The sequence below is a fragment of the Lathyrus oleraceus genome, chromosome 7, assembly GCF_024323335.1.
Source record: "Lathyrus oleraceus cultivar Zhongwan6 chromosome 7, CAAS_Psat_ZW6_1.0, whole genome shotgun sequence".
Lineage (NCBI taxonomy): Eukaryota > Viridiplantae > Streptophyta > Magnoliopsida > Fabales > Fabaceae > Lathyrus > Lathyrus oleraceus.
The window spans coordinates 452,010,877-452,026,028 of record NC_066585.1 but is presented as its reverse complement, the minus strand read 5'-3'; the positions used below and the strand labels follow the sequence as shown (position 1 = coordinate 452,026,028).

The 15,152-nt window shown below is 34.4% G+C and overlaps 1 protein-coding gene across 1 annotated transcript; it reads right to left on the bottom strand.

Moving 5' to 3' along the window:
• Nucleotides 1–9,862: 9,862 nt before the first annotated feature.
• Nucleotides 9,863–14,000, bottom strand: LOC127100732 (receptor protein kinase TMK1). Its single transcript, XM_051038001.1, has 2 exons — nt 11,338–14,000; nt 9,863–10,588 (listed from the first exon to the last, which is right to left on the bottom strand). Exons 1-2 carry the CDS (start codon nt 13,733–13,735, stop codon nt 10,077–10,079), a joined length of 2,910 nt encoding a protein of 969 aa, XP_050893958.1. The 5' UTR covers nt 13,736–14,000; the 3' UTR covers nt 9,863–10,076.
• Between the last annotated feature and the right edge of the window lie 1,152 nt (nt 14,001–15,152).

The window sequence follows — 15,152 nt, the reverse complement described above, 5'->3', positions numbered from 1 at the left end:
GTATCCATCAACTGTCTTTATGGTCATTCATTTATGGATAATGTTTGATCAGCAATAAGGCACTCGACTCTACATCTAGGGTCCATAGTGGTTTCAGGTCGAAGGGTGGTATACACCATTATCACCATGAGAATAACTTATGACACTTTGCATAACATTCTATATAGTATTCTCATAGCGGGTCAATCCAGTATAAATATTACTCTTAATATTCATACACATGTTTTAGACTTGATAACTCCTTATTCATGATCCATGAGATGTGATCATCAGTCTATATACATAATAGTCTTAATGCTTTAATGTTATCCCATTTCATAATAAAGCTCGACTACAGATACTTTAAGAACAGTGTCCTTATGTTTAATGTGATCTCATGATTAAGTCACACTTGATACATTAAACGGACTAGCTATTCCAGGGACTTTATTAAACAAACATAATAAAGAAAAAGCCTTTTATTATTAATAAACAATTCGATACAAGTACCAAAAGTATTGGCCTCTAGGGCTTACACCAACAGTGAAGACAAGCTTCCAACAAGTTTTGATGAAGATAGTGTGTAAGACCCCATTTTGACCCCTAAGATCCCTCATGCCATCTCATCATTTGCATTGGCTTTGGGATCACACCTTGGCATCCTCTTTACCCCTCATTCATTGGGTTTGCATTGGGAGAGATCACCACGCATTTGTGATTGTATCATACCTTTTTTTTATTTACTAACCAAAATACCAAAAATATGTCTAGCATAGTGTTATTTCTTTTGTAGGAAGTGTGTGCATCTATTTATGCCTCATAAAGCTCATATATAGGGTTTGAGACCCTCGGTGCAAATAATCAAGCAGAACAATGGTCCACTTGAGTTCTAAGCATCATATATGGATCCCCATGTTCTTCATTTATTATTTTGATCAAGAATTCATCCAGAGATTGAAGCTTGTTTGTCAAGGAAGCCCTAATTCATCTAGGTATCTTGTGTGCCTTCCTCAGCAAGTTTCTTCAACATTTGATCAAATATTATTAAGGGATACACCATTTTTCTTCATCTTATGCATATATGATACTCCATGAGCTTTTAATAGGAAAGGAACTTCAAGTTTGCAAGTTGGTTCAAGGAGGTTGACCAGGAAAGTCAACTGGTCCAATCTAGGGTTCCCTAGACTCTATCTCCTACAATTTTTGTCATATGAAAATGATTCAAAAATAAAATTTACTCTTGATGACATTCCAAACAACTTTCATGTTTGTATCAAGATCTAATTATGCTTTAAAAATCATTTTTTATGGTGAAAGATTATAGGTCATTTTGGTTGTGCCCTAGATTGAAGGTCAACTTCCAAGAACCATAACTTGCCCAATTTTTATGATATGAATATGATCCAAGTTTCACGATTAATTTAAATTTTTTCCAACTTTTCTTCCTTGATAAAGGTCAAATTCCAATTGCAAGGGCATGTACTAAGAGGAAACATTATAGGTCATTTTGGGTCATCACCATTGAACAAGCAATTTTCCTCGACTTCTAGAATCCATAACTCCATCATGCTAGATCCAAATGATGTCAAATATTTGACCAAATTGAATAGCATTTAAATATATACAACTTTGAATAAGGAACTGTAAGACCCCAATTTTGACTCTAAGATCCCTCATGCTATCCCATCCTATGCATTGGCTTTGGGATCACACATTGGCATCCTCCTTACCCCTCATTCATTGGGTTTGCATTGGGAGAGGTAACCATGAACATTTGATTGTATCATACTTTTCTTTTCATTATTTACTAACCAAAATACCAAAATTATGTCAATGCATAGTTTACTTCTTTTGTAGGTAGTGTAGGTGTTCACTTATGCATCATCAAGCTCATATCTAGGGTTTAAGACCCTCAAAGCAAGGAGACTAATCAATATATGGTTCACAATGACTCTAGACTTCATATATGGATCCACATGATATTCACTTATCATTTTGATCAAGAATTCATCAAGAGTTTGAAGCTTGTTTGCCTTGGAAGCCCTAATTCATCTAGGTATCTTGTGTGACTTCCTCAACAATTTTCTTCATCATTTGATCAAATATTTCAAGGGATAATTCATATCACACCCTCTTATACATAAATTATCCTCCATGAGTCCAAGAGATCAAGGTAACTTCAAGTTTGCGAGATGGTTCATGGTGGTTGACCAGAGAAAGTCAATTAGTCAAAACTGGGGTTCCCTTGACCCTGTCTCCTACAATTTTCTTCATATGAAAATTATTCCAAGAGCAAAGTTACTCCTTATGATATTAAAAACAACTTTAATATTTAATTCAAGATATATTTTTTCTTGGAAAGTCCTTTTTTATGGGGAAAGATTATAGGTCATTTTGTCTGAACCCTACTTAGGAGGTCAACTTCCAAGGACCATAACTTGCTCAATTTTTATGAGATGAAGGTCATTCAAGTTTCAAGATTAAATTCAATATGTCCTATCCAACGTTTATTCTTGGAATAAATTCAAATTCCAATTGTAAGGGCATGTACTAAGAGGAAACATTATAGGTCATTTTGGGCCATCACCATTGAACAAGCAATTTTCCTCAACTTCTAGAATCCATAACTCCATCATGCTAGATCCAAATGGTGTAAAATATTTGACCAAATTGAATAGAATTGAAATATATACAACTTTTAATAAGGAACTGTAAGACCCCAATTTTGACTCTAAGATCTCTCATGTTATCTCATCCTATGCATTGGCTTTGGGATCACACATTGGCATCCTCCTTACCCCTCATTCATTGGTTTTGCATTGGGAGAGGGGTCACCAAGAAATTTTTATTGCATCATACTTTGTTTCTCATTATTTACTAACCAAAATACCAAAATTATATCAATGTACAGTTTACTTCTTTTGTAGGTAGTGTAAGTGTTCACCTATGCCTTATCCAGCTCATATCTAGGGTTTAAGACCCTCAAAGCAAGGAGACTAATAAATATATGGTTCACGTTGACTCTAGACTTCATATATGGATCCTCATGATCTTCACGTATCATTTTGATCAAGAATTCATCAAGAGTTTGAAGCTTGTTTGCCTTGGAAGCCCTAATTCATCTAGATATCTTGTGTGACTTCCTCAGCAAGTTTCTTCATCATTTGATAAAATATTTGAAGGTATACTTCATATCACACCCTCTTATAAATACATTATCCTCCATGAGTCTAAGAGATCAAGGGAACTTCAAGTTTGCAAGATGGTTCATGGTGGTTGACCAGAGAAAGTCAACTAGTCAAAACTGGGGTTCCCTAGAACCTATCTCCTACAATTTTTGTCATATGAAAATGATTCCAAGATAAAGGTTACTCCTTCTAAAATTAAAAACAACTTTCATGTTTAAGTCAAGAGATAGTTTTTCTTGGAAAGTCATTTTTTATGGTGAAATACTAATGGTCATTTTGTCTGAACCCTAGTTAGGAGGTCAACTTCCAAGGACCATAACTTGCTCAATTTTTATGAGATGAAGACCATTCAAGTTTCATGATTAAATTAAATATGTACTATCCAACTTTTATTCTTGTAAGAAATTCAAATTCAACTTTCAAGGGTATGTGCCAAGAGGAAACATTATAGGTCATTTTAGGCCATTACCATTGAACAAGAGATTTTCCTCAACTTCTAAAATGCAAAACTCCTTCATGAAAAATCCAAATGAGGTCAAATTTGTGAGCAAATTGAATAGGTGTGAAAGAGCTGCAACTTTTATGAAGGAACTCTCTCCATTTGAAGCCCATAGAAAAAGTTATTCAAGGTGGAAGAAGTGAACATTTGGCTTGGTACTTAGAAACATTTCATTTATGTTTGATTTTCCAAACTTCCACCTCAAAATTATTCATTATACAAGCTTCAAATGGAAATATGTTCAACATGAAAGTTGTTCCCCTTGATCTCACGTTTCCAAAAAGTCCAAGATCATCTCATTTGGCCAAGAATTGGATGACTTTCACATGGCTTCTCTTCAAGGCTCCATTTGGATGAATCTCATGTTCACATTCTAATTTCCATTGCATTATTACATGACACACTCTCAACATTGCACATGATGAGATTTGGACCTGATTATATCATTTCATGGGCCTATCACACGCCCATGCAACCATGCAAGTGAAGTTTTATATTTTTGGCATTTTTATGGAAGGGTGTGAAAACCAATTGCATAACATATAAATAAGACCCCTCATGCTCAGAATTATGGACACCTTGCCCAAGCTTTGAACCTGCAATCCTAACCCTCGCCATTAGAGGACAAACTTGAATCTTTTTAATTAAAAATCGAGTTTCAATTTCACTTCAATTTTGAAGTTGAAACTCCAAGAATCCAAGCTTTTCCTTGATCCAATTCAACTCCTGCAAGCTTCTGAAGTCAAGTCAAGGCCAATTGGAAGCAAGATTAAGCAAGATTCAAGCTCCCTCGAAGGTGAATTTTCAAAAACTTCATCTCTTTGATTCTTTCTCAATTTTTCACCATTCTCTTTGATTTTTGGTTGGCTGAAGTCCTACCAATGTAGGCAACAAGATTGAGTTCCTTTGAGGTTAAATCGAAGCAACTCAGATCATGATCCTCAAAATTCAAATCCCTGTATCTTTTTATATACTTGGAATTGGAGAAGATTGAGGCCAAATTCGAGATCCTGAGCATTTTCTCTTTGAAATAGTGTCCTTGTTTTTCATTTTCCATTGAGATGAAGTTGGACCAGTGTGGTGGAGGTCACTGGAGAAGATGACCGGAGCCCTAGCTCCGGCGATGTGTTGGCACACCTCCTGGCCATCTGATCATGTTGGAACATTTTTATCTTGGTCTTTGGTTTGAATTACGACGCGTACATCACTTTGATTTATGTCCATCATGAAAAGCGCGTGTGTGGCCATCAGATCTGCCATTATTCTGATCATGGAAAGCGCGCGTATGTACATCACTTTGATTTGTGTCCATCATGGAAAGCGCGCGTGTGTACATCACTTTGATTTATGTCCATCATGGAAAACGCGCGCGTGCTAAAACTTGGAAAGCATAAACTTAATATTTAATTTGAGGGAATTTGCAATTATTCTGATCTCACCGGCTTATTTATCATATAAATCTTCTCTCACATGCATCAACATACATACGAAATGAAACAGTTATGGCCCCTAGCGCAATTGTTCTCCCAAGCCAATGAGAGAACCTAAGCTAAACTAATAACGATCTAAGCTTCTCCAAGCAAGATCTTCAAGGTTTTCCTCCTTTGATATTGTATTCTTCTCTTTCTTCATAATATTACATTACATAAAAGAAACTCGTTTTACATACGAGGGAGTGAGATGAGAAAAGAAGTTACATTAAAAGATTAAAAGAGAGGCACGACACGCAGGTCGTATTTTAAAATCCCAAAATAAAATAAAGGAAAACTAAGGTCATAATCGATCACCACAAGACAATAATAATAAACACATTATTATTATCAATTTAAATTCTGTTAATTAAATAAACCAAATTAAATTTTGGCGACTGATCACACTACGTAGAGTTAGCTGGGGGTTTTGCTTCACCAAACTAACGTCGAATTCCGAAGCATAGTCAACATCAATCATCCAAATCGTACACACATGATTCCAAATTTAATTACTCGTTTATTATTGAACTCATTCTATCTTTTAATCATATTAATACAGAAAATACATAAAATAAACAGCTATCAGATGCATGGTTTCGTAAGTGGCTCTGATACAACTGAAGGAGAATAGCAATCCAAAACGCAGCAAAATTTAAATTTTTTCTCCTTTAGTGATCCTTACGAATGGGCATGATCAGTGATAGAATCGTTACCTCTTGTGACGATTGAATCCTTTGATGCATATCTAAGGAGTGATCACGAACGTTGAATGATGACAACGCCTCTACTCAGTCCACATGAACGAATTCCTTCAATCTCAATGCTAGCTGCTACGAATGAAGGCTTTGAGTGAGAGAGCGAGAGAGAGAGAGAGAGAGAGAGAGAGAGAAACGAAATTTTCATTTGTTCAAATGCTTCTGCACAAGGGTTCTATTTATAGAACCACTTGTGTGGGTTGTAAGCTAAAAAGCCCACTTAAGTGTATGTGGCCTGAAATTCTGGTATCAGATATGAGATGTCGAAGGTAATGTCACGACACTAATATCTGAGTAACACATACAGGATAAAGATAGAGAATGGTAATGCAAAAGACACAAGCAATTGTTAACCTAGTTCGGTGCAACTCACCTACGTCTGGGGGCTACCAAGCCAGGAAGGAAATTCACTAAAATAATCAGTTCAAAGACTCTTCGTACACTTCAACAAGTTACAGTCTTTCTCACCTAATCTCTACCCGTGCAATTTCTACCTAAGCACTCTTAGACATGAGAACCCACTCACTTCCCTTCAATCACACCTGTGATTTTAAACAACAATTCCTTGTGAAAAGAAAACACCTTTCAATAACACACACTTGATTTTACTTCACAATTTCAATCAAGTAGACACACACTTGATCTTGCTTAACAGCTTTGATCAAGTAGACACACACTTGATCTTACTTCACAACTTTGATCAAGTAAACACACACTCTTGCTTACAAGCTTTGAGTGACAAATTACAACCACAAATCAGACCAATTCAATCATCTATGGATGACTTGAATGGCTTACAAGTCTCACGACTAAACAAGACACAAACCCTAGCTCTCTCTCAGTATTTCGCTCAGTATTGGTTGTGTGTCAAATCAGGTTTTCCATGTCCTATTTATAGAAGCATTCAGCTGGGCTTGGACATCTTGAAAACCCTAAAACTATTTTCCAATTAAATCTTTTCATAACAGCTGGTTAGATCTCCTTGGAAAATAAGTAAATCAGGTTGTAATCAATGATTGAATGCGCCTGCAAACCAGATCTTCAATCATACATAGATTTCCATTAAATGCGCAATCACATAACACCAAACATTCATACTGAATGTTCTGTGTACAGGATGTCATGACATCGGGTCTGACATCCTGGAACAATCTTGCATAATTCTATAATTCCTTTTATAATTTCCAGCAGGTACATAATATCAGATGTCATGACATCGTGTATGACATCCTGAAACAATCCTGCATAATTATGTTTTCCATTTAAACTCCAGCAGGTACATAGGATATCTTATGTTAAGACATCACACACAACATCTTGTGAACACTCTTTGTTTTACCAAAATTGTTGTCAACACTTAGAACCAACATGGTCCATATCTTATGATATACCAAAATCACTTAAGCGCGTGGTACCTTACCATATTTCGTATTCTACTTAAGTGCATTGTACCTTAAGATGTTCTACAATTCACTTACGTGCACCGTACCTTATGGTGTCCCTTATTTACTCTATCTCTCATCAATCCGTCCTTTTGTGTGTGACCCTGTAGGTTTTCGTAATATTGGCAATTATATTAAATCACGTATTTAACATAATAAACAGTAAGCGGTATCTAGAAATACATCACTACTACCCAAGACACGAAAATGTCATGTGATCTGACAAATCCTTTTGTGATAATACTTGTGTATACAATTACCCTTTTTCCCTTATGTTTATATTGAACACAAGGCATAGACCGTGTCATCCTTGTCCAGTTCAATATTGGGCCCTTAGACATTTATCCTGTTACGCAGGATGGGCAAATTCCATATAGGTCACTCATGTCCCTCAGCATGCTTCGTGGAGTACCCATCAACTGTCTTTATGGTCATCCAGTTACGTGCAACGTTTGATCAGCAATAAAGCACTCGACTCTACATTTAGGGTCCATAGTGGTTTCAGGTCGAATGGTGGTATACACCGCTATCACCATGAGAATAACTTATGAAATTTTGCATAACATTCTATATAGTATTCTCATAGCGGGTCAATCCAGTATAAATATTACTCCTAATATTCATACATATGTTTAAGACTTGATAACTCCTTATCCATGATCCATGATATGCGATCATCAGTCTATATACATAGTAGTCTTAATGCTTTAATGTTATCCCACTTCACAACAAAGCTCGACTACGGATACTTTAAGAATATTGTCCTTATGTTTAATGGGATCTCATGATTAAGTCACACTTGATACATTAAACGGACTAGCTATTCTAGGGACTTTATTAAACAAACATAATAAAGAAAAAGTCTTTTATTATTAATAAATAATTCGATATAAGTACCAAAAGTATTGGCCTTTAGGGCTTACACCAATATTCTTTGCTATGAATATTATCAAGAATCGAATGCGAAATCGCATGGGTGATGATTGGTTAAATGATTGCTTAGTTACTTACATTGAGAGAGATATTTTTGTTGATGTTGAAAATGAGAAAATCATTCAACATTTTCAGAATATGAAAAATCGTAGAGAACAATTATAATTTATATTTATATTTTTGAAAATAAAATATTATATTTATATTGACCCCACAACTTAAAATTTCTGGTTCCGTCCCTGGGTAGGAGATTGTTATTGTTGCATTGTTTTCTTCAAGATCTCCTTAGCTACTATAATCAGAATCGGTGTTGGATCGAGAGGTTTAGAGGAGGAGTTCTATGGTGCGTCAGACGACGCCATTATTCTATGCTAGAACCAGAAATGTGGTGAATTGGTGATGATGGACTCCTGATGCGCTAGTACAGATCTCTGATACGGTAGCGCGGGGTAGACATACAGGGTTAACACTCCAACGTTCAAATCAGTTACATAGTCCAAAATGAGTGGAGTGAAAGTATCTGATCCAAAAGTGTACCTTACGTCTCACCCGTGTCAACTATATGTGATGGACAATTTTAATGGACTTTAATCATAGAGCTTAACTCTTGGGTCATGCATGTATTGAGTCTCAGATATGTCCGAAACATATAATATTATTGAAATAGATATATAATATTATAGAAAGAGATATGTAATATATCAAAATATAAAATATTTATATATACAAATAATATATCAAATAATACTTTAAATAAAAAGAATATTTAAATAATACTTATTTTAAATAAATATACTTTTTAAAAATAAATACACTTATTTCAAATAAATGTACTTGTATATGTATGTTTTAAAACATATTTCATACAAATATGGTTTTTTAACCATATATTTTAAATATGTTCAAATGTTACAATAAATATAATACTTTTTTGTTTAGAAAATTGTATTGAAAAAATAAGTGTGAGTTCTAAATCTCTTGTTTAGAAAATTAGATATTGGACATTTTATAAGCAAGATGATTCATACACTTATTACCTTAAGATTTTTTATGAATATACGATATTTCTCTCACTTATTTGGGTGGATCTTTAATCTTTAAGTAAGTGTTTGACCTAATATATATATATATATATTTCTCCCTCATTATAACTCATCAGATTTCAAAATAATTGTGAATGAAAAGGTTTTGGGTTCTAAATATTCCAAGGACCAATTTTGAAATCTTGAAACCACAATCCATTCAACACAAAATCCTTGCATCCGATCTAAAGTAGACTTTTATGAATATGTAACTAATGCGGGTCACATAATTTGAGGCAGAAAAGTTCACATTTTCAATAATATAAATGAAATTATTTCTAATTTAAATTTCATTCAACCAAATACTATATAAACAAACAACTTCATAGTCAGTGCTAAAAGTCAGAGTCAAATTCTCCTAATTCCAACATTAAAAAAACAACACAAAAGGACAAATCTTGTTTTGTCCTTTAGCCAATCCACCAACATCAACCTTTTACTTAACCAATAAATAAAATAAAGATCTAAATTCTAATCATAATTTCTTAATATTTTCAATCTTCATCAACCAATAAAACCAAATCAAACAATGAATTAAAATAATATAGTATTTGATTTGTTTATCTACATCTTCATAAATCATTATCATACCTGTATTTGTAGTGTACCTTGAAGTACACTCTAAAGTACAAAACCAACAAAATCATAAACATAAATTATACTTTTTTTTTTTGCAACCAAAACAAACACAACCAATATTAAAGTACTTTAAAGGACAAATCCAAATCATCTAGCATCAGAAGAAGTGAAGGAATCTGCAAAACCAGAAGGCTTTGCTGGTATACTTCCTTTACTATCATTAGTACTACTTGCATAGCTTATATCTTTCCCTTCTGCTTCCTTCCAAATCTTCAACATTTGCGGTAGCGGTTGACAGAAGTCGATTCCACCGGTGTAATCAAACTCCTCGTCAACCGGTCGCCATTTTTCTACTAACTCCGATAGTACTTTGACGGCATGCCCCATGTCCGGCCTATGGCTAGCTTCCCGGGCGGTGCAATGTCCGGCAAGTTCGGCTACAATTGAAATGCTCTCGAATGTTTCTTCGTTTACTTCAAGTGATGGATCGATTGCGGCCTTAAGCTTTTCTTCGTTGGATTTGATTTGCCAAAACCATTCGGCTAAGTACCGGTTTTCCTCTGGTCGGCTCTCGTCGAGAGCTATTAATCCGGTCAGAAGTTCCATCAACACGACGCCGTAGCTGAATACGTCCACCTTTGTCGTGATTTTTCCCATTACTGAAGTTTGCAGAAACTTTTAGTTAGATGCAAGTTTGTGTAGAGATGTAATAGACAATGGTATGATATGAGAATAATATAGCTCATAAATTATTTAGTATTTAGCTCATGATTTTCAATGATTTTAAATTGCAGTTGCGGTCTCGTTGCAATCCTTTATATTACAGTTAAATATAAGCAAATGTGGCCGCACCTACAGTTGTGATGTCGTTGCAGAGAACTCTAAAACTATATTGCGGTCACAATTGCGATTGCAGACTTCAATTTCGAAATATGTTAAAAGTCACTAGGGATAATTCTAAATTGCAGTCCAAAACCGCAATTGCGACCACAATATAAAGGTTTTTATAGGTCTCTACGACGGCATTGCAACCAAAATTGCAGCTGCATTTGTATTTTGGTGCAATATTAAGATTTGCAGTGTTTCCGCAACCGCTATTTAGAATCTTAGGGCTAAACAATGTGCTAATATGCAGAGATTAACATGATTCCATTCTTATTTTCATATCATAAACCATGTCATTATCTATGAAGCACATACATGGACCCTGGACATGACACCGATATGTCGACACCAGTAATAATTTGAAAAAAATAAATATATTGAATGTAATCACAAGTGTCGGTATCATGCCGGTGTCGGTGTACGGCACTGATACGGTCAGGCCTTTTTTCCAGAGGTGTCGGTGCTATATAGGTTATCATGTTTACAAGGAATGGATAGAGTTTGATGTAAAGCAAAAACATACCTGCATATTCAGGGGCGAGGTATCCAAATGTTCCAGCAAGTTTTGTTGCCATAGACTTTTCACCATCGGGCGCAAGTTTCACCAAACCAAAATCAGCGACTTTTGCTCGAATATCATCACCAAGTAGAATATTCGAAGACTTAAGGTCTCGATGGATGAAGATTTGTCGAGCAAGACTGTGAAGGTATTCCACCGCTCGAGCAACATCTAGTGCTATAACAAGCCTCTGTGACCAAGTCAAAGGGTCCAAATTCAAGCTTTTCCAATGGAAAAGATGTCTGCTTAGAGCCCCAAGAGGCATGTATTCATAAACCAAAAGCCTCTCATTTCCTTCAATGGAATAGCCTAGAAGGGATACCAAATGTCGGTGCCGAACTTTGGAAAGAACGGCTATTTCTGCTTGAAACTCGTCGAGTCCTTTACTGCTAATGGTTCCACATTCCATTCTTTTCACTGCTATTTTCGTCCCGTCTTCTAGTTCGCCTTTGTAAACAGTTCCAAACCCGCCACGGCCTAGCTCATTTTCCGAAGCAAAATTGTTGGTGACCTTGCGTAGAACTTGAACCGATATGACAAGGTTACCACCAGACTCAATTACATGATAGCTTTCGGTTTCGCCGCTATTGTTAGTCAGAGAACTTACTCCTGTATTTGTCGATAAGCTTCCCGTTGTGCTATCCGACACCGCAAATTTAACCATCACTTTAGGATCGGACGGATCTTGAGCGTGAGCCACAGCAGAGCTAGAAGCGTCAATCGAGACTTTCTTCTTATTCTTCTTCGAACAACAACATATAAAGAAAACAATAACCGAAAGAGCTACAAATCCAATAACTACACCTCCAACCACTATTGCAACTGTTTTCAGTCTATTCGAATTACTAGGTTGAGGATTTGATTCGACATTCCTAGACTGATTAGATTGTGGACTATCGGAGGATGGGGACGGCGGCTTTGGTTGTTGCTGCGGCACGTTACGTGGTGGTGAAGGTGGTTCGATTAAAGGCGGTGGAGTTAAAATAGGAGCAGGACTCGGTCGAGGTTGATTATCAAAAAGAGGGTTACCGTCAACGATAACCTTCACGTCTTTGCGAAAGTTTGGCAATGGAGGTTCAAAATTGTTATCACTTAAATCCAACAGCCTCAAAGATTTCAATTCAGTAAAATTACTCGGAACCTTACCGGTTATATTGTTTCCCGAAAGCTTAATTTCAAGCAACGAATCTAACATAGCAAGCGAAGGACTCAACGTACCGGTAAGATTCTTTCTAGGCAGATTGATTATCGATACCGAGTTACGAATGCAGCTCAATCCAAACCATGATCCTCCGCAAGGATCATTACCAACCCATTTAGGAACAACAAATGACGGATAATTCAAATCGGAGAGAAAATTCAACAATATATTAACATTAGGATCACATTCAAGACCAGGTTTACTTTGACAAAAGGAATTCGAAGCATAAGATACTGTTGTAGCCTTAAACTTTGGTATTGGACCGACGAACATGTTATTATCTAACTCAAGTTTTTGAAGTTCCATATTTGCTAATGAATCAGGAATCATACCAACAAGTTGATTACCATTGACGTTAAGCTCCCGAAGAGAAGTCAAATTCCCGATATTCGACGGAATCGTTCCGGTGAACTTGTTTCCATGTAACCAAACCTGTGTCAAAAATGTCATAGAAGCAATAACATCAATAGAACCTGTCATTCCACCACCTTGTTGATTATTCAACCATAGTACCTGTAATGACGATTGACCGAAACTAACCGGAATTTCCCCCGAAATTCTGTTTCCCGAAAGCCTCAAATTCGATAAAGACGACAATGTGCCTAGAAAATCAGGTAAAGGACCAACCACATTACAACTCACCAGAGAAAGATTCACCAACTGAACTGAATTTTTCAATCCCAAAGGAAACAACCAACCATTAGTAGCATTCAAAGGGTTTACTTCCAAAGACAAAACCTGAAGACTATCGAGTCCTTCGAAGAAATCTATCGGGATTCCGTCGAATTCATTGTAATCCAAATAAGCATATTGTAATTTGGATAATCCACTCAAACTAGGTAACATTCCAGATAAATTGTTCCTTTGAAGACCTAAATTCTGAAGCTCAGAAAGATGGTTGAAATTTGAAGGCAAAGAGCCTTTAAGACCAAGATTCTTAGCTTGAATCTGAGTAACTCTACCATTGTTACAAAACACATAACTCCATTGAGGTGGACCACATGGATCATCTCCATTTTCAGGCCATTTCAGAAGCTCTGGATTCTTCAACCCTTTTCTGAAATCATTCAGAACTTTGAGATCATTTGGGTCAGTTTTACCATAACACAATGTAATCATCATAAGAGAAAATAAGAGAAATATGAAAACCTTAACCTTCATAGCTTCTATGAAAATGATGATAAAGGTTGAAGCTTTAGAAGAAAATTCACAAACCCATTAAAGAAAAAATCAATATTTATCTAAATTGTATAACGAAACTGAGATTGTAACAAGATGGAAAAAATGAAGAACAGAACATTGGTGAGAGAGAGAGAGTGTTGTTTCATTTGTTGTTGTTTGGTTACTCTCACCGACAAAGAGGAATAAAGAAAAGGGAAAATCTATTGACAAAATGGTGAAGTGAAGGACAAGAAGAGAGAGAAGAAAGATGTGTCAAAAGAGTGTGAGGAACTCTTTTTGTTCAAAAAGGACAAAAAAAAAACCAAAAAAATAATAATAATAAATATTTTAAAATTAAAATAAAAGTAGTAATATTTTAAAGATTTTTAAAAAGTAGTAATATTTTAATGATAATAAAAGTATAATATATTTTTAAAATCAAATCTAATATTAAATTAATCATAATTTATAGATTTTTAATTATGTATAAATTTCAGTCAAACTTTTCAATTAACACAACAATAAATATGGCTTTTACAACTCAGTAATTGATTGACTCACTTTATTTTACTTTCTCTTTCTATAAATTGGATTTTTTATGCATGTAACTGATTAGTTTCTCATATTAAGTAGGATTATAATAGTCAGAAAAAATATTTTTATTTATAAGAAAAAAAAGATCTATCAACTTTTTGTCCAAGTACTCTGAATTGAATATTTTATTTGAATTTATTTTTAAAATTTTATTGTTATATTTTAGAAATTTTTTAAATTTTGATGATAATTTATTTATCAATTTTTTTAAAATAAATTTTAGTTTGATTAAAATTATAATTCACATAATTGAAGTAGAATCAATTAGTTGAATGAAAAATTAACATGTTGATGTTCGGAAATAGTTTAATAACTAACTTATACATATACATGCCTAAATATAAAAATTAAAACTATGATTAAAATTTGTGGTGGAACAAAAAAAAATATGAGCATGCATAATCACAATTTTATAATCTACTATATATTAATTCATTAAGGATCATAAGATTATCTAGTTGGCTCTAAGGAAAAAGTTCACGTGACAACGATGCTTTTAAAATACAAAATATAAAGATAAGTGATTAACGTATATTAATTTATAAATTTTCTTCAACCAACATTTTTAAGGTGTTAAACAAAGATATAATTGATTTATCCTAAAGTATCTTAAGGACCATATACTATTTATAAAGTCATGGATAATTAAATTTTTAGTTATTTTAAAATATATAATTCTGACATTCACTTTTATTTAAGCTCATATTTAATTAATTTATAAATAAAATTTAATTAATTTTTAATGTTTATTTAAATATGCAATTATTTAAAATATTTAATTTGATAAAATAGTTAATATATTAAAATATGTTTAAATAATAAT

Excerpts from the sequence above, each read along its gene's own strand:
- LOC127100732 (XM_051038001.1), bottom strand. The coding sequence starts at position 13,735 with ATGAAGGTTAAGGTTTTCATATTTCTCTTATTTTCTCTTATGATGATT. Across the intron at positions 10,589-11,337 it reads CCTCGCCCCTGAATATGCAG|TAATGGGAAAAATCACGACA; the intron begins GTATGTTTTTGC and ends TGCAAACTTCAG.